Below are 24,480 nucleotides of genomic sequence, written 5' to 3' on the forward strand. Positions count from 1 at the left end.
TCTTCAGCCATCATCATACACGACAATCGAATTCTCATCATCAATCTCGATTGCTTCTCGATTATCTTGACTAACTATCACGTATTTTGTAGATCGAATTGTCATCATGATCCGTACGAAATGCCAAGACTCGTGCTTCACTTCATTCACGTGCACCCAGCACCATTACTACGTTGTGCAACCCGGATCAGACCAGCCGTGGCAGAGTTTTGGGTTCCTGTTTCCTGGGACTAGGCTGAGTCCAGATCATCCCGCGGCATTCACTAACGTGGAAATAAAACCTTGGTTTTGCTTTCAACTTGCAGGATGGATACCCTGGATCAAACCAAGTACCGGTCTCAATCTCATGATTACTCGGCTTTATTTCCGACGGTGACGCATCATAGTTTCAGGGACGGTAATACTGACGACTAACACGACAAACCTTCTCGCAAAACCACCAATGGACGGATGCCATGCCTGCCGCGACAGAGTTAAATTACTACCGCCATTTGCGCTACAAGCGGCATTTGTTGCGCTTGTGGTTGCCTGCTGTTACCCAGGTACCAATGGTATCAAGACTTCGTTTGACTCTTGTCATGAATATAAAGTTTGAAGCAAACAGATGACTCTGTAGAGCATCACGGGTGTGCATAAACAGCAACACTCTATCACGAATTGCTCACTCGATTTGATCTCGCGTCGTACTAGGGTTGCTGTTCGCTGGGGTTCGTTGTCGAAGATCAAACCTGGCCGGGCCTTGAGGATCTCTGGTCTAAAGTGACATGCATAGCTGGAAAGTGAGGCCTAGGGGTCTGCGACGAAATGACGGCAACGGTCTCTAGGCTAATGTTGCAGTTGATGGCTAGGGGTGTTCTGCCACCAATAGGCTGCCTTCATACACGCTTTTGGCGCTGTCCCACGAGGGTGGCATGCGGACCGCCTTGTGGGATCGAAAGTATGTTTGCATGCATCCGTGACCCCAACGTCTTGCACGTTTCTTGGGCCTGAGTGCCGGCGTTTAGTGACAAGACTAGTTATCAATAAGTGAAAGGGTCTGAAATTAGGAAAACGAGCAAGAGGAGAACGAATTCGAGATTTTAAAGCGGGTCATGGAATGAAGTTATGGAGCTTGGATATCGGCATCTCTCTTCCCCGAAGTAACCCCTGCTCAAATCATCGACGGCTCCCGTTGATTTGACATCGGTCGTCGAGACCCACGATAAAGTCCCACAAGGCCACCGAATAGCTCTCGAGTCCGGTGTTGCTCGCGACCGAGTCCGTCCCACGCCAAGAACCTTTGGTCGAAGCCATAGACCGTGAATGGACTTGATTGATCATTATCCCGCTAATAACGATTGGCGGCGAGAGCTTCATATTCGAGGATTACATAGACTACCGAAAGAACCTCAATTGGCGGGTTGCAGTCGGAGCGCGCTTCCCGGTATTCGGACACTTTGCTCGGTATCTTCAGGCCCAATCACCGATAGAGGTGCTCTGAACGGGGAGACTGGGAATGAAACGGCCAGCACCACCAACCCGTCTTTGATCAAGGCTGAGCTCCAAGCTCACAGAGCACAAGCTCCTTCCTGTCTCTGTAAGCCTCACGGAAGCCAGGTTTCAGCCACAGCTGAATGAGCAAAGCATAATGAGGATAGGCTCAGTCGCTCGGGTTACAGCCAGTTGGGTTTCTTACCGCGTTGACGATGATCTTCACAGACATGCATTCTTGTTGGTCATGGAATACGGTACTTGAGTACTTCAGACCGCTTCCAGAATTGATACGACAGTCCACCAAGTCACACATGTGTGAAAGCTCGTGTTTCCTGTCCAATCCCGGCTCACCAGAATGAAGCCCTCCAACTCATGGGTTTCATTGCTGGCATGCTTATCATTGCAACACTTTCAAGGAACCTTGCATATCTTACAGGCAATAGCGCATACAATCATCTCACGGAGGGGGAAAATCTCATCCTTACGGCCGAAGAACATTGCAAAAGGACTATGGCACATGTCTTGGCGGTTCATCCGTTTGGTCCTTGGAAAGATCACTGCCAAGACTGATCCTCGAGGCTGCAAGGTGAGACAGTCTCCCAGCACAAATTCATACCGTTGGGTACCCGCTTCGAAGAACGTCATCAGCCACATAGTTTTATCCTCACCGTCACGGTGTGTGAGAATACATATGATTGTGGACGCCTCATCCGAGGTGCTTACTGAATACAGAACAAGATGAAAGTCAAATTGGTGTACGGAAACCAAGATGAGGGCAAATGGAAGCTTCTGTACGTTCGGTCCAGCCCTGCCGCGCACGCGTATCACCACGTCCACATGGCTTGCCGCTGTGCAAGCAACAGCCGTCAAACTCTGTCGGTCTAAGGTCCCGCGGGTATCTTTTGGCAGATGAGATGGAGACACGGAGGATTTTTGACACACGAGTATCGAGTACTTGAGATACTTTGTCCTTGGCCCCCTTTTTTTACATTCGAGCGACCCCATTATATCGCATGGTTGGCGCCTCGCCACGTGCCTGGTAGCAGTGAGGGCGTGCATCAAAGAATTCAGATGCTGCAAGAACAAACTCTATTGTCTTCTGCACTTGGTTCGAGAAGAACCTTGTCGTCAGCCACACTCAGCCACAACAAGTACATATATAGTATTTTATGATGAGTGATTGATAAAGCATCGAAGCTTTTACGTATGAGATATTAACGGAGGATGCGACGCTTCCTCGGGCCTCTTGAACGAAAGCGGCGGATTCTCCTTTCATTGAGTAATGAGTACTCCTTACGGCAGTCAGTCTCTTTTCCTGCAGCCATTACTGTCTGTGCAACGCAGGGGGTCTTCTACAGACTCTGCTTGTGTCTCCTGTCAGTTCAGTCCCTTGAGGCCCCATCCATGCTTGCCTCGTGGTTTTTAGGTACCCAGATGGAGCTAACTGATCTGGTCTCTTAGTTCTTCTCAGAAAGGGCGATGGGAAGTTGGGAGATCCACTTGCGTCCAAACCTCATCTCGACTCGCAAATCGTGCCGCTACTCAACTAATCCCTGGCTTGAGGCCTAATTGAAGATCATGGGCCCAATGGATATCCGGCTCATACGTCTTGGCGCAGCCATTCACACGGTTGTTTCTTTTCCTGACTACACATCCCTTCACCGTCTAGCAATTTTAAGCAGCAGCGCATGAGTTATATGCCGAGACGTTATTTGCTGATGGATTGATTGAGATACTCTAGGGCCCCTACTAGCGTTATGATCTCCCAGATCCCTGTTAGCAAATCCATGCAAGCCACGTCCACTCAGTCTCAGTGTGAGCTGGGGGTCCATGGCGAACGGCCCAGGGGTCGTTGCAAGGCCTGTAATTTACAGCCAGGATCATCCCAACGGCTCGAGGCGGATCGCCATGTTCAATTCTACACCACGATATTAGTCAAATGACTTTCTTATGATGTGCTGGCAACAACAGTGCCGTATCTTTGCATATGACAGTGTACAAAGGACAGTATAAGAATGACGATTAAGCAGCGGTATAGGCGCTTTTCCTGCCCTCGCATTTGCTAGTTCTAAAGGGAAGAATGTCATCATTGCAGAAGACCACCACAGATAATGCGACTCTATACCTACTTGATCGGGGAACCGCAGCAACCCCTGAGTGCGGCAAACCCGATCTTGGGCCTTCAACTCAGGCTTCCCCCTAGCAACGAACGAGCCATGAACGAGCCAACAGGTTGATTTGAGGTTATAATTACGGTGATTAATCTCTACGAACTGTGGCATCTCTCAAGTCAGCCCCAAGAGAATTTGGCTGATATTAGTCCGTTTTGAGCCATGTGTGTCTGTGTGGTCGCATGGTCCACGACAGAAACGGTAACAGGACGGAAATCGACGCTGACGAGGACACCATTAGAGAAGAGATGGAGACAACAGGCTGACGACTTTGTTCGGCAGGACTTCCTCCCATCTTCTTTTGACGTAGCATGTCTCACTGTTCGTTACTCCTGCATGAGGAGCCCCCATCCTGCACTTCCAAGGCGCCCCCTGGGAGCGTCGATAATTCCTCGATCACAGCCAGTAGCACCTCACTTCAACCTCCGACTTTCCATGGAATAGAAGCTGCAGCAACCTTCTAGCGCAAACTCTATGAGCCTACAGAACCCCTTGATTCTGCAACTCTAGCGTCCTCGATAAATTCAGCCTGTCATCTACCGTTATTTGTCTAATAGTTCTCCACATCTCGGACCGCTTCGCCCTCTTCAGTTAGACGAATTTCCTCCAACTCAACGCAACCATCTTCATCTTTCAGTCACGAAGAAACGGCTGTGCAGCAGTTGAAGTTGGAGACAAAGACAGTACGTACAGGACTTTGAAGCGCTTTGGGGGACTGTAGCCTCTTCACCCTCCCTCCCGAATTGCTCTGCATCCACACAACACGTACCGGTGCCATTCTCTCCTGCAGATTGGCCTTGCATTGGCTTCGATCGCCCTTCTGAGCAGTCTTCCAGGCCCCTTCTAGGTTTTCTAGCCCTGGAGCTGATTTGCTCCCTTCCCAGTTGCGGTGTACAGGACAGTACAGTACAGTACAGCACACCGCGGCACAGCACAGCACAACGCATTGTACATTGTGGTGCATCCCACACATCTGGGAGTCTTCACCGCAAACTGGGCGTCAGACGTCAGATGCAGGTCATTGTTGTACATACAGGATCTTGCGGCCTTAAACGATATCGGGGTCTGAATTGCGGTGGAAAATTGAAACAAAACAATTAAATGCCCGCGGTTTGCGTGAAGCAGGACTCAGACTCAGACAGGCCAAGCCACCTACGCAATAAAGCCCTGAGTTGCTCCTGTCAGTGTCTCACGGGACTGTTGCTTCGTTGCACCACTAGGTTGGGAAACGCCTGTGCGTCCCTTTTGCTGGCGAAGTGCATACTCGGAAGGGAAAAGTCGCAGTTCTACAGTATGTACAGTTGGATAAAAACACAGTTCATAAGAGGAGGATAGGCAATCCCCAACTTTCAGTTGGGGGATGTTTAGTGGCCGATCTTCAGTGTCACAAGTTTCACTTCCAACGTCAGTGCAGGCCTGACCTTGAGGCTTCAGGTGGAAGTCAGATGCAGATGCGGAGGGGACTTTTTAGTGCCCATGCCCATTGTTTCCCGCGGGAACAACCCGATCGGCATCTTTTGGGTTTGCCCATCACTGCAAGGTAGTTACTTTTCTTCCTTCGTTCACTTTGAGCCAAGCAATTGCGTGACGAGGCCTCTGTTTCGCCCTCTCCGACCGGCCGACGTCGTCTTCCGATGGTCGGTGGTACAAACTGCCGTTGACGAATCGAGGCTCGAGCCACAATGTTGTACAATCGCTTCTTTGCTTTTGCCTGTTGCTAATCGAGAAAAACGTCCGACGGGAGCACGGAAACAAATAGAGTTTTCGCGAAACATAACGTTTGAGGCTGTTTTTCGCCCTTATTCTTTCTCGGAATCTAGACGGAAGTTCCGCGAATAATGTCCATTACGTAGCTCCGGAGGGCTGAGACTCTGTGTCTCTCGTTGCGCGCGCGCGTGTGTCTGCCTCTCAGCCTCTGTCTGCCCGTCTTTCGGTCTCATATCGAGTGTGTCGGTGTCGGTGTCGGTGTCGGTGTCGCACCGATAGTTAATATGGAAATCACCGTTTTGGGCATACAACACCGTGACGCCACCCCGGCTCTTGAGGAGGGAGACAAGAGAAACGGCACGGCACGGCACAGGACAGGATGGAACATTTACTCTACCTCGGAGCTGTACCTCGGAGCTCTGTCTGTTGGTTCAAGCCTAACCTGAGACTAAACTTTGTGCTTGCGCCCTCGGAATCGCAAAAGTCCATGTTTAGAATACGCATGTGGCCCGTATGAGATTGTGTCAAACAGTCAAGCTGTCATTGCGAGACAAGGGCTATATGGTATGGTATGGATGGGCCACGTGCGTGTCCATGCTGTTTCGCCACGATCTTTTACAAAATTGGAAAAGATTTGGACTTGAGAACGTGGGAGGCAAAAGCAAGTATCTCAAGTCACTGTACTTGGTATTGTTGCGGCTCAATGTTGCGAATTTTCCCTGCTCGAGATCTCCCGCAACCGCAAGGGGCTCGAGCAGTGACATGTGCGATGCAACGCAACTGAGAAATGATATAGTTGTAGTCAAGGTGGACAACTGACGTCTTTGGGCAGGACAAAAGTAAGCTACGCGCGGTGAGTAGCATACTGTACGTATCGGTATCAGGTATGTATATCTGCTCCAAATCTTCAAGGCGGGATACCAACCAACAGCACAGCACAGCACAGCAAACATACATGCCTGTCGTCTGCTGGAACAGCTTTTACCCCTTGGTGCATTATTAGGGGGATAATCAACTAGACCATTAGCAGTATAAGCGCTGGACCGATATCAGATATCCTCTCCCTGGTCCATGGGTTTAACCGTACACTGTAAGTGGGGGACCCTCAGACTGCCCAATGCTCGACACTCCCCTCCCTCTTTTCGGACTAGGAGCCATGAGCCATCTGCGTGACGGGAACATGGCGGTGGAGATGCATTCTCGATGTAACTCTCCTGCGGATGTAGAAGACGCTTACCAGTAAAGAAAAGAGAAGGATAATTTTAAAAGCAACAAAAACAACAACAACACTACATACATACATACATGCAGCACAGTACTGTACAGCAACGTACACACCCTAGTAGATATGGAAATATGCCATCAATTACAGGTCGAAATTGGACAAGGGTCCATACAGGGTTTTGGAATGTCATCGACCATGTAAGCGTATGGGGTAAAATGAAACCAGAGGATTTTCCATCTTGGGGCCCGCCTGCTACCTAGTCAAGAGATAGATGTTCATGGTGTAGGTAGAAGTTGCAATTAAGATCCTTGAGGGCAAGAATTGAGGCCAGAGTGTGAAGAATCCAACGTGTGTATCTTGATTCGTAAAATAAGTACCTAGTAAGAACATGGGTAGTACCATCTCACACCCAGTAATGTATGTCAAAGAAAACCTCTAGAAACAAGAACCCCATATCGCCAATAGTGAATTTCCTTAGATTTGTCCCAATGCTTGTGTGTATGTGTTCCAAATTGCACGCCTCCGTCCCTTTCCTTCCTTGTCCAAGTATACATGTCTAATAACAGTATTGGTTTTCCCCATAATGTAATGTTAACAGTACAACAAGAAGTATAGTATGGCCGTTAGAGATGTTGTGGTGGGGTACTTTGATTCCTCCTCTAAAAGTTTCCTGTCATGTCATGTCATGATGTGTTTTTTTTTTTTTTTTTTTTGAGAAAGATGATGACGATGTAGTAGTAGCAGTGGTAGTTGATAGATAGATAGGTAGGTATGTGTATGTGGATGTGTGGGATGGGGCTGATCGACGTGGGTTGGAGCAGGATAGAGACTTGCCGCGGCGGATAATCCCAGCACACGGTAAGTTTTTGGATCGACATTCTGTGGTGCCGTGTTAACCCACGATGTCATGACATGCCTTTCAGCATGTGATCCATGATACGGGAGTTGAGTCGAATCATGTGAAGTAAAGGTGAGGTAAGGTGAAGAGTCATGTCAAAGTGAAAGGTGTGGTCGATCACCATCAGAGAGACTTGCTACTCTAGAGCCACTAGCCCGCAAAGCTCGGGGTATCTTTGGGCAAAGGTCTCAGCCAGACGCCAGTTGGAACCGTTCATGGCATGGGCCATGAGGGCATCCGTGAGCCCAACGTGGCCCGTCTGCGGATCTGTGACTAGGCCGTCTAGCGGCTGATAAGGCCAATTGACAAGCCGCAGCGCGTCGAAGTAGACCCTTTGAAACTCGTCTGTAGCGTAGAGGTCCTGCCGCTCGATGGCGGCCTCGCGCAGACTGCTCCAAAGGAGCAGATCGAGCCATTGAGGGTGCGGAGTTGTCAGTTGGCGCTCTCGCGGCACGTAGTCTTCGCACAGTCGCACGCGTCTCTCTGGAGTAGGTTGCGCAAGCCAACAGATCATGGTTTGCAGAGGCGCAAAGATGGCGATGCGCTCAGTCAGTCGTGCCATTCCTGCTGTGTCGATGAGGCTGCGGATGAGGTCGGTGATGGGATGAGGTGAGCAGGCGATCTGACCGTGGCTATCATGGCCGCGAAACAGTGAGCGCACGTCTATCTGAGGAGGACCCAGAGTGTGAGCTAGAGACTCTGTGGTGATCATGCGACGGCAGTCCTGGAGGAAGCCGACTAAGAGCTCATCGAAGCGACAGGCCGGCGGAGTGGTGAGAACGGGCCCAGATCCCGGCCAGGATGAGCCCGGTTGGATTTGGCCCTTCAATGGACCGAGGACTGAGCCTGGGGGTAGTAGACGGGATACATGTTCCAAGCGGGCTGCTGCTGTTGAGCCATGTAAGTATGGGACACGGGATGAAGCGAGGGGTTGCTGAGACGGAATCCGGCGTCTAGACACTGAGTGTGATTAGTCTCCTGTCTTGAGAGCGAGAGTGAGATTGCTGGGTGATGCTGAGTGACCGTACCGTGAGAGTCAACATCTTCATACTCCATCTTGATCACATCCTTGTGAGCGTGGCCCACGCTGATGCTGGAGGAGCTTGTGTTGTTTGAGGGCATCAGCGAAGTAGGCACGCTTGTGGGAATGTAGCCGGCGCTGTAGTCGTCGGCAGATGAGGAAGGGCTTGAGACGTTGGAGGGGACGGGGCAGGGGACTGTGCTGGCCCATGACTCGCAGTTGTTAGGGAGGGGGACATATTGCTGTCCATAGTCGGGGATGGGGCTGTAGTCGCCAGAAGGGAAGGGGGAGCCGCGAGGGCTGGGGATGGCACCGCTGCCTGTGCTGAGGTTATCATCGTATACTGAGGGGCTGGTCAGAATGCTGTTGTGCGGTGACGAGGACGTCGGGATGGAGACTGAGAGAGCCGTACCAGGTGCAGAGTAAGGCGACGAGGTCATTGAGACGCCCATGTTCTCCTTGAGTCGCATGAGCTCCTCCTCGAGCGCCTGGTTCCGTCGCAGAAGCTCCTGGACTGTCTGATCACGGCTCTGCTTGCTCTTGAGGTCCTCCAGCTCGCGCTCCAGGCGGTCAATGTGCTCCTTGGTTCGCGCCCGGATAGCTCTTTGAGCCTCTCGGTCGTTGGCTCTCTTGCGCGCGAGTTGTGAAGGTGTGAGGGTAGAGACGCTTCGTGTGCCTGTTGTTGTTGCGTGTCAGTTAGTGTTGATCATGGATGGGTATGTATGTATATAAATCGAATTGACTTTGCTGCTAGGGCGCGATGTATGCAAGTGTATGTGTGTTTTTTTTGCTTTTTCTGTCTCGCGTAGCTGGTTAGGTTTTTGTTTACTTACCCTTTCGCTTAGAGCTCTTTGCGGGCTCGGCTGATGATGAGCGGACCATGTTGTCGGTGGTGTTGTTTTGTGAGGAGTAGGAGATTGTGTGAGAGTCTGGTGAAGAAGAGCAAGGCATGGATGACGGTGACGAGGTGGGCGATGCGATCATGTCAAGTCTAGTCGAGTCGAGCTGAGTTGAGTTGACAAGATAGAGAGAGTGTATGTGGATGTGAAGTGGGTATATATATAGAAGGCCAAGACTTGTATGTGACGGATATGTTATACAAGTATGAAGGATGAAACCTCAAGTCAAGGTGAGGTGAGGATAGGAAGGGTCCCTGGATGGTGTATATATGTAAGTGAGGTGAGGTGAGGTGAGGTGAGGTGTGGTGAATGGGTTTGAGTTAGGATGAGATGAGATGTAGAAGAAGCTGTTGAAGTCTGTGGAGTCCTTGTAGTCTTAAGTCAAGGTCAAGGTCAAGGTCGTGCAAGTAAGTGTTCGCATGGAGATCGGCCTAGCTGCGCTACTGTACTAGAGTTGATCGACGAGGGGACAAGGGGTGTTGTTTATAACCATTTTCCCTATAGCGTCTCTGGCGTAGAACAACGAACGAACCCATCCTCTTTTTTCTTTTTTTTCGCCTTGGAGAAGGTGTATCTCCAACGGAGGAGGCGTGCTCCAACGTGTACGTACATACGTACTGTCGAGACGGACCCTTCAGACATAGCTAGGCACACCCCCTAGAGTGGGAGGCCATCATGCTCCCTGTTGGTATTAGTGTTAGCGTTGGTCTGTCCGGCTCATGGGTGAGCGAGCAATGGAACAGCAACAACAAGGCTGGTAGAGCGTGGGTCCTTCTGGTACGTGCTGGAGACGGAGCTGGTCCTGTGCTGCTGGTGCTGGGACTGGTACTGGTCCTGGTCCTGGTCCTGGTGCGCGGTCCGGTGCGCCACGCTTCTTGTTAGGTTGGCTGAGTTTGAATGAGAATGAGTGTATGTACTTTGGGCTTGTACTGAGGACATCGAATGTGTACATCCTCCTTCCAGAGACTCTTCTTCTTCTTCTTCGTCGTCTTCTTCAGTCTGGGGTGGCTTATCCCTGCTCCTCGAGCGTTTCTTGCTGATTCGGCCAACCCAATTCTTCTTCAACGTACATCGTCGATAGGCAGACTTCCAGAATAGCATTTCCAAGAATGTCCAGTTTTTCATATCCACAAACCAGACATGACCGTAGACATTCAATGGTATGGTCTCGTCTGGCCTGACCTGGCCTGACCTTGATTTGACCCAATAACCAATTCCTCCCCCCTTCTCAACTGTCTTCAACAATGAATGAATGGATAACAACACCACACAACACTACATACAGCAAGTAAACTCGGCGGGTCCCCATCTTCCTCGTGGTTGTGGTTCCAAGATTGATTGACGCTCCACTGCGAGCTCTCGGACCCTTTCTCTTGCGCTGAGCTGAACAAAGCTTCGCTCGAGGGCCGCCTCTACCGTCAAGTTAATTCGTGTCTCTCGCCTCTATTCTCTGCAACAGGAAGAGCCCCCGTTTTGTCCTGAACGATCAATCGTTATCGATGTGATGTGGGCTCTGCGGCTGACTGCAAGGCAAGTATCGTAATATGCTCCTCGCTTGACAGCACGTTAGCAGTTAGAGCCGCCGTTTTCTTGGACGGTTGGCTTTTTGGCTCCGATCCATTGAAACATTTCAACGCATGTCGTTTTGCATTTCATTTGGTCATCAGAAGTATTCGAGTTCGCCGCTGCTCTCGATTACAGTACCATCCCCGATAGCCATGCCCATGTTACAGATGAACCAGAGGATTGATGAATCCAATCATCTGTCTTGCTATGCAGTAAAATGTCACTGCAATTAGCGGTGGAGTCATTCAACGGGCGTATTCTTCCAACCATGCCTTGCTTCGAGACGTCGTGCTGTTGTCTGCTATGCCATGCTCGATTAATCATGGAATATCGATGGTCTTGTCTGTTGTGTGTGCCTCAGTATCTCTCATCCTGATAAAACAAGGGTGTACTTGTTGTCTCAGAGCCCATATGCCCGGGGTGCCCTTAGATGGTTGGGCCCTGAAGGAAGGAAGTTGACTGTTGACCTTAACCTTGAACTTGACTGTGAACCTGAACATAGAGCCAGGTACTGTAACTCATGGTGTGTGTACTGCACTGTAGCGTACCGTAGCGTGGCCCCCAGGGAAGCTCCCCCAGAAGCGTGGAAAATGCACAAGTCCCAGGGCACCAAGATGACACTCTGCAGCACTGAATCGAGAGCCCATCCCTACCGCGCTCCCCCCACTACCCACTATGCACTGTCGTAGCCTACGACCCCTGCGGAATTAGACTTTCATCCCTCTAACCTAGCCGATATCCGGCGTAGTCGGGGTCGGGGTCAGGGTGTGAGGGACCCAGTCGGTCGCCAGTGACGGCTCCCTAGTTAGCGCGCTTCGCGGTTCTAACCTCTTTCTTGGAGGACTCTGGGACTCTTCCATAGTTGATCCAAGGATCGTAGTGTAGCGGTGGAGCACGTGGAATCAGGGGGCCATCAGCAAGTGAGCGTACTGTACTCCGTAAAGCCAAAGTAAACCACCACCAGACGCTCGTCCTTGACCTTAGTACAGTATCAGAAGTCGGACAAAACGTGGGAGCGTTACCATGGAGTGGAAACGGCACAAGCCATGCCTATCGCGAGTCGTACCACTGATCCTCCCTTTCCTCGACGGCGTCGATCCAAACCCGCCCCCATATGGCATCATCACGGCCGCTTGATTGATCTGTGAGTATAGTACCGTACCGTACCGTCGACCATCTTGCGGTCAGTCCCAAAGCCAAGAACCAATCCCCAGATCAGGTGCCGGGCCACATGGCGATGCAGATGGAGCCATGCTTCAGTCCTCAGTCTGTATCAATCATATATCTGCTGCAGTCTTCGGATTCCCCGCCAACATTTAACAAGAAACCATTCAGAAATCCACTCCATGCAGATCCCCCGTGTAAGTACATACAGTAAGGAAATACTTGGCTGCAGCGCACGGAGCCAGCATTCAGTCCTCCTTCGAGGCGCAAAAGCCATTTCCACTGCATGCGTTGTGTCTGTCACTTTTCAGCGTGGCAATTCGTAAAGCACTGATAGACTCGGACAAATGGACTGCACATTTCGCAGTCGCCGTAGGAAAAAGCAAGACAACCTACTAATCCACGGTCGCAATTCGTGGCTGAAAGTCTATGCTGCGGCACAGCCAGGAGTAACTCCCCCAGGAGGAATAGCAGCACAGGGCGGTTTTAAGGATGTGGCCCCCTAAAACTCAAGGCCATGGTGAGTCGCTGCTGACAGCTCATTTGCACTGCTTTGAGTTTTCGGGGCTTGCAGGTGAGCTCCCTCTTTGAGACTTTGGAAGGAAAAAAGGAATCTTCTCTGCCAGGTTCCGCGGGACCTAGACAGAGACAGACCGACCGACAGGCAGACAGACAACATTCTGCATGGCGTCATTCTTTGCTGTGAGGCACCTCAATCGTAAACCTTGATAAGAATTTTGGTTCTTTGTCTGTTCTGTATTGCGTGTGTCGAAGATCCTTCAACCTCACCATTGCTTCATCAAGTCTTGTTGTATTCTATTCTTGACAATCATGACCCAATGTGTCTCGGCAGTTGAAAAGCTGAGCGGATCTTGATGCGCGTCCGTCAGCTGAAATCGTCAGCAATCCATAGTTCTCAACCGTTTTCAGCATCTCTCTCCAACGTCGCGTTGCATCAATGACGTCTCGCTGAAAGGGTTCCTTGCTCCCATCCCAGCAGGGCCTCCCCCCCGACTAGAGCCATCTTTCTCCCGCCGCCAACACGAATCTTGCTTTTCGATCTTGCTCAGCGTTGCATTCACGATGAGAAAAAACTCTGAACGTGAAGTTCATCCCACACTGCTTGAGCGGGATGGACCTTTGACGGTTTGACTAAAGTTTAGCAGCGCGAATTGATTGCCATTCCCAGCTTTGACCAAAGAATCAAGACCCGGGAACTTGGTAACTACTGCTGGCAAGGGTGAAGAGAACCGAACCCGTGGAGAAGGGATGGGTAACGCAAAAAAAAAAAAAAAGCAAGCAATTCCCAATCATGAACTTGTCTTCTTTACCCCAGAAAATAGGGAAGAAAGAGAAACAGCCGCAAATGGTCACCCGCAGCGCAGGCTTCGATCATGGCTTGCTTGCGTGCTGTGATCCATATCTCGCCAGCCACAATTCCGTTGCTGTGCTAGAGCGTAGAGGATGGACCCCTTGCCAACGATGATTAAACCCATGCTTCGTGGAGCTCACGATGTGATACGGACTAGGGAGGAAAGAAAACTCAGGACCTCGATCCTAAATGACAAAAGGATTCAGGTGATATAGCCTAAGTCTAGGATGACTTTTACTGAGTTTATTTTGACACCCCATATCAAGATCCGTTGTTTTCTTGTCGCACGAGGACGGAGTACACACATACATAATGATGTGATTCGACTTGACTGGGGCTTTTTTGTTTAGCCAGTCCAGTGGGTAAAGCAATTGAATGAACTTCATCAAAGCCCTGTCAGGGGCCTTGTCTTGTCTCGTTTTGATATTCTCGTGATGGATACCGACACCAGCAGTTGTCTGGTGAGGCTTCAATCCGTATAATTGCACGTAATCAATGCTCGACCCAAGATCCCCGTGAGGATCTACAATAGCCCCATGACTCTCTACCCCATAAATCGTCCACCTGGGCCATGATGCCTAGTCGGAGTTCTGTTTCTCCATCTATTGGCATCTATGAACCAGTGAACTCTCTGGCTCCGGCCCCGGAGCGTCGAGCAATCTTAGACCTGTCTCATCATCGACCCTATCTCGAGCTATTTCGCAAGTCTCGTAGCCAAAGCGGTCAGTACGGTCTTTGTGGGTTGGTATAGATCTTGGCAGTGGCATCGCGTTCAACTCTGGGGTCCATCTTTCTAGGGTCCTTCGTATGTTCTGACCTTGTGTTCACTGTGGAATGCGTTGAGAGCTTGAGCCTTGAGGGACCCATATTGGCTGATTGCTGCCCCGTTGGTTGGAGACTTACGGTACTTCGCTTAGATCGACCCAATCCTCCGAGAACCATTGGTCTTGATTCCTCCCGGTTCCGCTCCAGAGGACTGGTCGCTCCGATGGTGAGGGATGAATTTAGTCTGTCAGTGGCTTCCGTACTGGCTGCTTCATGTTGCGCCTCTGGCGTCGACGAAGCCTCTAGTAAGTGCCCGTTGTTAGCCACCGTGGACCACTGGCTTGTCTTAAACTTTGGACGTATCTGTTGTAAATCCGCGTTCCCGGGTGAAGGGTATCCCGAGCGCCAAAGCTAAGACAGATATCGGTCGCATGCCTCGCATCACAACACCAAACCCTAGGCTTGCAATTTCGAAGAATGTCCAAGGGTTCCGAAGCCAAGCCCTATCTTGGCTCAGCCTCCAGTGTATACGGGGCTAGGAACCTCATGCATAAGCTAAATAGTCATAGTCTGCCTGTGTTACTGACGGGGATAGGCCGACCCTGGTCACGAATAGTAGATCCACAGGATGATGACCCGGATATCGGATCCTCACCCTGGCGCCGGGGGATCAAGCTGGCTCTGTCTGATAGGTTCGGCAGCTTTGCAACTCTCATCCGAGATGTGCTATAGTTCAGCTGTTCAAGTGTATCTACGAGTTGCCATCTCGTTCTATTTGGTGGCGTTGTCCACGCGATGGTCGTAATATGTATGTAGTGTAGGCATCTGAAGTTGCTTGGTGCTTGTTGTACGGAATGGCAATTATCATGATATCTCAGGGTTCTCGTCCTTAACCGCCTCCACCAACTCCTCCATCCCACCCACCGATGTTGGACCACTCATTCCCTTCGGTGGAAGAGCCCATCGAGGCAATGGGCTAACATATGACCAGGCACCGCCTGCATCTTCATACCGAAGACTGTGGAGCCATAGCGATAGCTCATGTTCACCAGGGTCTGAGTATAGAGGTGTCTCGCAAATGTCGCAGAGCTCGCCCGTAAGCTTCTCGGCCCTCTTCTCTTCATATCTATCCACCATGGCATCGTAATAAGCAACAGCTTCCGCGACTTCATCTTTGCCCATCCGAGACAGCCGGCTGACGATATCTTCGTCTGTGTTCTGAGTTGCATCGGCGTCGTTTTGTCCTAGATCAACGCCCCAGACACGCCGGTTAGCATAGATAGGATCATTTTGAATAGGATGGCCAAGATGTTGAAGGTGAACCCGCAACTGATGAGTGCGACCTGTGACAGGGAGACATCGAACAATGGAGTATCCCTTCTTATTTACCCAAGGGCGAAGTTTCTCCTCTTGGACCTGTTCAGGAGTTTTAGGGCGCTCGTTGATGTCGTTCTCTCCCTCAGCAGGGTAGTAGGCCAACTTCTTAAACACAGTTCGGGCTGTCTTGCCATTGGCGCGCACCCTGTTAAGGCCAAGCTTGGGAGATATTTGTAGAATGGGTTGATCGCAAACAACCTCGCCATCAGGAAACTCGCCCATCACTCGAGCGATGTATTCTTTTCTTACTGTGCGGTCCTTGATCTTGATGCCCAATTCCACTGCAGCAGGTGGGTTCTTTGCAATGAACATGATACCACTTGTGAGACGGTCCAGGCGGTTGCAAAGGTATGGCAAGAATGCTGGGCCGCGGTCTGATTTCATAATCTCGACAACCGAGTTGAAGTTGTACCTGCCTGCAGGGTGTACGGGAACTCCTGCAGGCTTGTTGATAACGATCATATCTTCATCCTCGTGGATGATCTGCACAGGGTCCTCTGTTACTGGAGGTTCGTGACGGTGCAGAGTGTGAGAAATGAGGTCACCATTCCGGAGAATATAATCGGGCCCGACTCGCCGACCGTTAACAAAGATAGTTCCCCGTATCATCGACTGCCGATAGTACTCTAGCGGCCGGTCCCTGAATTCAGAATCATAGATCTCAAGGAGGGGCCTGTTCCGCCATCTTTCTTTGCAATGTGTATTGTAAGTATAATGGTATGGAACTACCCGGCGTAGGCCATCTCCCTCAAAGTGATACGGCCGAGGCCAGGGGTCTCCAACCGGTGTAATGAGGGGCTCGTCCGACTCCGAGACCTTTGACGGATCTTGCTTCTTCTTTTGCTTTGGACGTCTTTGATTTTGTTGTTGATTGTTGTTAGGGGCGGCTTGGGGTGGATCGGAGCTTGGTTGGCTCGGGACAGGGCTTGGTGTAAGACCCTTGTCACTCTGAATATCAAGATCCTGGAAAGAGTGCGCAAAAATGTTGTCTTCGGAAGGTGAAGCCTCGAGCTTCGGTGACGACGTAGCCATTGCAAAGGGGCGCCTTCCACGAGGGGGTAGCGAGGCGGCTCTAGCTATGGCCCTGGATAGGGACCTAGATCTTCGTAATGCGGAGGAGTGCGGGCCGAGGCGAAGAGCAGCAGCCCTCATTCCCCAGCAGCAGTCGAGAAGAAGATGCGGCGCTTTTTGCGGCGCTTTTTAAAACTTGTGGGCGGCAGGCAACGGTATACGCGAAAGAGAAGGGCGCTTTTTCGGCAAAGGGTTGAAAGAATGTGTAGTGACAAATTATCACTGATATCTACCTAGGTACGACTCCCTTGGCAAACACTGTCTTTGAAATTCTGACGATATCTTTTTTCTGTGGGTTGAGGCAACGGCAGAAACGAGCGGTGACGTGCGGCAGGAATGGACCCCTCGCCTGTTCTAGGTAACTAATCCCCGGGCGGTCTGAGCCTTTTTGGATGAGTCGACTCCTCTGCAGAGCAAAGGTAAAGCCGTGATTTGCCCGTATTGGCAGATGGTTTCAAGATTCCCCCGCCAAAAGCCCAAAAGGTCAGTCTAGAGTCCACTGACGAACAGGGCTTGGGGGGAGGGGGCACTGGCCTGCAGGCGTCCAGCCCAGTCCAGGCCAGGCCTCCCCGTCACCCACTGTCTCTAGGGTGCTCTAGGGGATTTGAGTGCCCGACCTTAAGCAGGCTTAGCTGCCATGACCGCGGAATCTAGGTCAACCGTCCACTAAAATCAACCCCGCGCGCGGGCAAACCGCTGTTGAAGACGGGAATGCCTCATCAATTCCCGGGGCTGGGAACAAACAAATTCAAAGTTCACGGCAGCTCGTACGTCAAAGAGTCGGCTTGAACCTCGGCTTTTCCATTTTGAGATTGGGCAAACCAGAACCTCGGAAATACATCCAAAAGTGAACACCCCAGGAATTCACTGTTTCTCGCATCTCATCTTATTCCATTTCAACCCAACTCATTCTGTCTCATCGTGAGATTGAGATTTTGCCCCTTCTGTGTCCTCATCGAAACAATATAAACACCATCGGAGACGTAAGCGGTCCAGACTACAAGGCTACTCGGTAACTATTTCACAACGCGCGTAATTGTCGAAGGATCAAATCATCAGTCTCAGTCCCTTCAGTCTAGACTCATTGACCTCGGTCGCATTTCTTACTTGATTTGTTTTATTTTCTTGGCAATTCGCCCAATAGACTTCACGCCTCTCTGCCCACGCAGACGGCGCTACTGGTTGTTTACTACAACAGAACAGGTCCTTCGTAAAGTGAAAAGGGCATAAGCAAAAAGCCACGGTCGAGAACGCTACGGACGGATCCATTAACTACCTACCTACCCCAGAGAATCGAACCTCGGAATGGGTAACAAGGCTTCACCAGCGGAGCTCAAGACCCGCAAGAGAGAAGACTATCGTTTCTTCCTCGACTACCGTACGCGATGGTGAGTTTGCGCCTCATTGATGCTTTAACTTAGTTCCCTTAAAGCCGTATCCTTTGCTCCGGATTATTACCATAGCTCATCTCATCGTTTGGCCCATCCCATCCCTACCTTATCTTTGCGAATTGCGGAATGCGTCTACTGTCACAGTGACATCTCTCACGTGTACAAGGGATATGATTTATCGCTTCGATAGACTGACTCCCTTGTTAACAGGAACGACAATGATATGTATGACCACATGAACAATTCCGTTTACAATTTTTTGTAAGTGTGGTCAAAAGCGACGATATCTCTAAGATCTCAAGATCCAGCGAGTAACCCTCAATTCTCAGATTCGACTCTATCATCAACGCATACCTCATTGAGAATTGTGGTCTCCATCCTCCTACAGCACCACAGTTTGGCATGTGCGTGCACACCCACACAGACTATTTCTCCTCCATCGCGTACCCTGCCGTTGCGGAGCTTGCCCTGCGTGTCAACAAGCTAGGTAAATCTAGCGTCACGTACGAGACCGCACTCTTTGAGAAGGGCAAGGAAGAGGTGAAGGCGGTAGGGGAGTTCATACAGGTGTATGTTGATCGTGAGACGAATAGACCCCTAAAGGATGGTATGGCTTCAACGCTTCGTGAGAAGCTGCTAGAGCTGGTCGTTGATAACGATGCAATTATAGCAAAGGCTAAGCTTTAAGGATATATGTAAGCATATGAATGGCTTACATGAGCCCGCCATAATAAAGTAATAATGCTTTAGTGCTATTCGCCTACCAGCCAGTACATCTCAGACCAGGATCATCAAGGCCAAGAGGCTCAGTACTGCGAATTCAGAAAGTCACAGACTTGGCTTGCGAACCCAGTAAAATGTAGTTACATTATTCGGCTAATGTTTCGTTTGTACTACTATTAGCTGCTTTATCTGATGCCTGTTCATATACCTGGCGCAATATTACTATTGTATTCAATGACTTACACACCGACCTATTGCTTGCACCAAAATCCCACCTTCACAACTGGCACTCATACTTCTTAGCCTGCCCTCCATTAAGGCCACTCTCAAACATCAACTCCAAAAATTCGAGATCCGCCAACGCCTCCTCAGCGCTCTGCCTTTTATCCGGCTTTCCCGCAGCCAACGCCTTCGCCCACGCATCAACCTCCTCCGTCACACCGCTCGTCCTCTCAAATTCTTTAACGGCTGGCTCACCATCCCACGGCGTAACGGTCACCTTGTCTCCGTCGACCATCACAGAGCCCTTCTCGTAGCCGAATTGGAATACTGAGGTGCTCATTTTGGAGCCGCAGGACTGCTGGTACGTGCCACTTACACCGCTCTTGAGTCGGATCACCGCGTTCACGGTGTCGATTGGTGCCAGGTGAGGTTGTGTCTGAGTCGTGAAGGCTGTCACATCGACAGCTGGATCTGTGAGGAGCTGTCGGGTCGCTGCAGAAAAGTGCACTCCGCCGTCGAGCAGGAAACCACCCTGAAACTCAGGCTTTGCGCGCCAAGCGGTGCCGTACCATTGAGAATCCTCGCTCATGTAGAAGAAGACTCGTACACTAAAGTGCTGCAGCTTTCCGAGGTTGGAGGCCTCTGCAGCGGCATAGTCGAACGATGGCTTGTAGCGAAAGTTCTCTGCAATCGAGAAGGTAGCTTTGCCTCTTAGACCACGGTAGTATTCGATCAACTTCTTGCCATCATCTACGGTGGGCGCAAGCGGCTTCTCGGCAAGGACATGCTTGCCAGCAGCAAGAGCAGCTCTGATGTGCTCGGGCTGGCTCGGGATAGGCAATGCGATTATAACAGCCTCAATGTCCTCGCGAGCAAGAAGGTCGTCAAAAGACTTGCCGGATCCCGAATCGGCCGAGTACAAGTCCGGGTCTTGTCCGGAGCGGGTGTTCAGGGCAGCCGTCTCCTTGGCCGACTTGAGGGAACGGGAGTAGATGGCCTTGAGGGCGAGGTTATCAGCCTTCATGATAGCAGGCTGTCGGGCCTCTGTTCAGCATTCTGCATACGTAATTGGGCGGTTGTATTGGGGGTTTCGCACCATGTGCGCCTGTTTAGCGAACAGGCCTCCGCCGATCAATGCTACGCCGATGGGAGCCATTGGTGATACTGTACTGTACTGTAGGGAGAGCTATTTTGAGGTTGTTGTTTGTTATCTCTGGGGTAATGAGTTGCTATCATATGTCGGCAGTTCTCTTGAGAGAATAGAGAGAACAAGAGTTATGATTATGATGTCTGTCTTGTTAGTTAGAGGGCGGGGTTTCCCCACCATCATGGAACCCCCACTGTCGATTCCACCTTGTTCTGTCTGTCTGTCGGTCTGTCTACGTAGAGATTTGTCAATCATGTTGGCCAAGGTGCATGCATATTCAGTTCAGCATACAATTCTCTACCTATGTACGTGGTATTGTTGAAACCCCTCCAAGTCTACGATATCTGGTCATCACGATATACGAGTGAGGTTACCATCTCCCCTGTCTAGAAATGCCTGTGCTTCTTGAAACCGTTACTAGTCCAAACCAACACGGAAATAACTCACCACCAAACCAAAGATTTAATGCATCATGGTAACATCGCATTTCTCACCGCCGCTACAGACCCCTGACGTCACTGAATATAAATATTCCGCCGGACACTTTCGGTATACTGTAACTTACTGTATGTGATGTAACTGTAACTCCACCCCCGACTCTTCTCCGCCACGTCGAGGGTATGTACAGACAGTATCACCGTGCCAAGCCAACATGCATAGAAGGGGAAAAGACGCATGAGAGAAGCTGAAAATCCGACCCTGCTATAGTTGCCCAAAGCAGTTCAGGTGTGGCAGGGCGTGTGCATGCATCGGCCGCATCTGCAATCTCCTCTTGTTGTAGGGTCAGTAATTATTGGCTCCAACTGCCATGAACACAATAAAACAAGAACAAGATAAAGAAGAGGACCCTGCTCAACTACCGCGATGCACTTGTACTGATCGGGCATGTATAAGCATCGCAACCGTTGGCCTCTTCTGTGCCGCGGATCTCACTCCGCAGAGCCTATGTGGCTGTCAGCTAACTAATCGACTACAACCGTAACATGCAACTGTATCCGCTACACTACCTTACCAGGCTTACCTTACCTTACCTACTAACCTTACAGGCTACAGCTACCTACTAACTTAGGTAGGTACCTACAGTATCTACCTAGCTACCTAGCTACAGCCTCCTTACACCTACACCTACAGGCAGTACATGTGCGTGATGGATGCAATGTGATGCAGTCAGTGCACTAATCAAGGTAACTTGTACTTATCAGTGGCATGTTGCTTCGTACCTGTTCATCACTTACCTTGGGTTTGCTTTTTCCTTCTAGGGCTCGGTATACGGTGAGCCTCATATCATCCCATCTCCCTACACCTTGGATCAATAACTCAAACCTTCAGCGACGCCCATGACACCACTTGCAAGACCAGGAATTCCGCTTACGCATTTCAACATCGCGATACCGTTACATTCAACCTCCACCGAATCCCCTGTAGATCCCTCTGCATTGCTCAGAACCCCCCACAAAACACCAGCCTTGGGCATTTTCCATCGCCTAGAGCGTCTCTCGTTCCAAGCAAGCCAAGCTCACAAGACAGACAGATATGACATATCGTAAACTTGTGCGGCATCTTCCGTACGTTTTGTCGCGCCATGTCATACTTGTACTGTATGTATGTCGCTCATTAGTGCCATTGACCTATCTAGACCTACAGTAGACTAAACCTTGAAACCCTCCTATCTCCGGAACTCGGGCCCAGGAACGCACTCGCTAGCGTCACTGTCACTGGCATCATCGACGCCTACGGTGCTAGAACTGGCATGCCGTCTCCCGTTTCTCGATGGTCGCCAAGCAAAGTCCCCTCCACCATCACCAACGTGACTGAGTGATTCTTGAAATTCCAAGTCGTAGCCGAAACTCAATTCTAATCCCTCCCTCCCTCCAGGTTTGCTTCACTTCACTTCACTTCGCTTATGTTGGTTAGGTATTGGTTGGTGCGCTTCAGGCGTGAGACTTTCGGATTCTACCAAGCTGCCGCCCGGTGCAGCAGGACAGGGCGTTCGTTCGGTTGGGTCCAACGAAGGTTCTGTTGTATTCCGCCCGCAGCGCAATTAGTGAGCCGTCCAGAGTTGAAACAGCTGATGTGGAAGGCAATTGCCTCGCGTTCTCGTCATCAATCATCCCTTGTCTTATAAACACCGTGGGTGGTGTTATTATCGTATCGTGTCTCGGGACTTACCCTGTACTGTGATGGAATTCGGAATCTTTGTATGTTTTCCGATTAATAAACTGAAATCTGTTGGAATGATTATGAATCAAAGTACATTCACTTTAGCATGTGTTGTTACAGTATGAGTATTATACTTTGAGAGACAACAACGAATTGCTCATTTCCCAAGAGACGGATGGGGGCCTAGGGTAAGCTCTTTGAGACGATATGTTCTACCAAGATACCTCCTGGTGTATATAATTGAAGTAGAATGATACCAGGCAAGTTCAGATGGAATAGCAATTATATAATTGATATACAGATAGATAAAAGTGGCATGCTACTCCGTACATAACGACGAATCGACCAAATCTTCCTAATCAAGTGTTGCAAGACCCATGCACGACTGACAAAAGATCCGTCAATGGAGTGCTGAAGGAAATGCAATCCGGTTTATACTCCTGCTTTTGTGAACAATTCTAAAGCAAAAATTGTTAACAATCATAGTTCCATTTCGTTAATCATGATATCTTGAATGGCTTCTCTGCAATCTCATTACACCGTCCCAGCTGTATCTTCAGCAATACCATGCCACTTGTTAAACACATTATTCGGATCATACTTCCTCTTCAACTCCCTCAACCTAGGCAGATTCACGCCCCAAGCATCCTCAGGCGATATACTATCAGCCTCAATATTGATATACACTCCCACAGGCCCCTTGCTCCAGTGTCCGCCCGCCGTAGCTGAATACCCATTCGTCTCCCGGATCCTCTTACACAGGCCCCTGTTGAACTGCCGTATCTCTGAATCGTAGGCTGGGTTCTCCCATGCAAAAGAAGTCATTGCGTCGTAATAGTCGCCGCGGTTGGCGTAGGCTGTTGCATCCTGGGGGACTTCTCGAATCTTGTCTGTTGGGAAGAACTCAATAGCCAAGACAGACTTGCCCATTCCATTGTGTGCTTCGCAGAATCCCCAGAATGTTTCTGCTGTTTGTACCATTGGTTCGATATCTAGAGGCATTGTGATGTTGCCTGAGCCCATGAGTCGTCGGATGCCGTGGTCCATTACGGAGTTGAGGAGCGTGTTCGTCTTCGCCGTCGTCATCATCTCCGTATCGTCAGCGGTTGCTTCTATCTCGAGGAGGCCAGAGAAATATCTCTTGGCATCTGCTTCTGAGCCATGGAATAAAGGGATAGTAGAGACGACACGGGCTGTCTCGTCAGGTCCAAAGCCAATGCCCAATGCGATACAATGCCCTTCTGAGTTGGGTCTTCCATACAACACATTCGCAAAGCGCAACAAGTCAGGTAGCTTATCAGCCGAGTACGCCAAAGTTCCGCTCCAGACTTTGTCTTGTTGATGAGCTCGAGATACGAAGCGAGTTACGACTCCAAACTGTGCACCAGCGCCTCGAATAGCCCAGAACAGATCACGGTTCGTATCTTCAGACGCTTCGACTATCGTCCCATCTGCAAGAACAACTTCCGCCTTCAACAAGTTGTCAATGGTAAGACCGTGTCGAGGTGTGAGAAAACCATGGCCTCCGCCGAGTGTAAGTCCTCCAACCCCTGTGTGATTGACGACACCTCCGACTGTCGCTAGGCCATCCCGCTCGAGGGCTATATCGACATCTTCCCATAGACAGCCCCCTTCGAACTCGACGTTCATGGCTTCTGCGTTGACTCTGACCTTTCGCATCTTTCGTAGATCAATGACCATGCCCTCTGATGACGAGGCACCGCTGGATGAGTGGCCACCACCACATACGGTCATTGGTATCTGATTCGAAACTGCAAATTTGACTGCCGTGGACACCTCTTGCGAGTTAATCGGTAACACGATAGCTGCCTACGCTATATGAGTATCGTGAGGGAAGTCGATACGGTCGACATACTGCTCTCTTCACGCAAGCCGCGCTCCATCTTTGCAACACTTCCTCATAGCCATCATCTCCAGGCAAGAGAACATCACCTGGCGATATATCGTCTCGAAGCGGAGTGAAGTCGTACATTGTACCACGTAATAACCAGATTCGGTGCCGTGCAATTTTGTGGACTGCCCTCTTAAAGTGGTAAGAAGCGGCATGAGAGGGAGTAGCAGGCTGTACATTATTCGAGGCAGAAGCGAGTATTTGACAGTTTATATG

At 50.3% G+C, this 24,480-nt stretch overlaps 5 protein-coding genes across 5 annotated transcripts; 1 reads left to right on the forward strand and 4 right to left on the reverse strand.

The window, feature by feature from the left end:
• Positions 1-7,610: 7,610 nt before the first annotated feature.
• Positions 7,611-9,479, reverse strand: FSUBG_122 (uncharacterized protein; the record flags this gene model as incomplete). Its single annotated transcript, XM_036676964.1, has 3 exons — positions 7,611-8,434; positions 8,503-9,171; positions 9,329-9,479. The coding sequence occupies 3 exons, from the start codon at positions 9,477-9,479 to the stop codon at positions 7,611-7,613; spliced, it is 1,644 nt and encodes a 547-aa protein (XP_036544260.1).
• Positions 9,480-15,125: 5,646 nt separating this feature from the next.
• FSUBG_123 (pseudouridylate synthase) lies at positions 15,126-16,670 on the reverse strand (the record flags this gene model as incomplete). The annotated part of the gene is made up of 1 exon (XM_036677073.1): positions 15,126-16,670. The coding sequence occupies one exon, from the start codon at positions 16,668-16,670 to the stop codon at positions 15,126-15,128; it is 1,545 nt and encodes a 514-aa protein (XP_036544261.1).
• Positions 16,671-18,014: 1,344 nt separating this feature from the next.
• FSUBG_124 (acyl thioester hydrolase) lies at positions 18,015-18,787 on the forward strand (the record flags this gene model as incomplete). Its single annotated transcript, XM_036677183.1, has 3 exons — positions 18,015-18,097; positions 18,311-18,361; positions 18,430-18,787. The coding sequence occupies 3 exons, from the start codon at positions 18,015-18,017 to the stop codon at positions 18,785-18,787; spliced, it is 492 nt and encodes a 163-aa protein (XP_036544262.1).
• A 313-nt stretch (positions 18,788-19,100) lies between these two features.
• Positions 19,101-20,069, reverse strand: FSUBG_125 (glucose-fructose oxidoreductase; the record flags this gene model as incomplete). The annotated part of the gene is made up of 1 exon (XM_036677294.1): positions 19,101-20,069. One exon carries the CDS (start codon positions 20,067-20,069, stop codon positions 19,101-19,103), a length of 969 nt encoding a protein of 322 aa, XP_036544263.1.
• A 2,817-nt stretch (positions 20,070-22,886) lies between these two features.
• On the reverse strand, positions 22,887-24,345 carry FSUBG_126 (6-hydroxy-D-nicotine oxidase; the record flags this gene model as incomplete). Its single annotated transcript, XM_036677402.1, has 2 exons — positions 22,887-24,182; positions 24,229-24,345. The coding sequence occupies 2 exons, from the start codon at positions 24,343-24,345 to the stop codon at positions 22,887-22,889; spliced, it is 1,413 nt and encodes a 470-aa protein (XP_036544264.1).
• Between the last annotated feature and the right edge of the window lie 135 nt (positions 24,346-24,480).

The sequence above is a fragment of the Fusarium subglutinans genome (genome assembly GCF_013396075.1).
Source record: "Fusarium subglutinans strain NRRL 66333 chromosome Unknown NRRL66333_c0000001, whole genome shotgun sequence".
In the NCBI taxonomy this organism is placed as follows: Eukaryota; Fungi; Ascomycota; class Sordariomycetes; order Hypocreales; family Nectriaceae; genus Fusarium; species Fusarium subglutinans.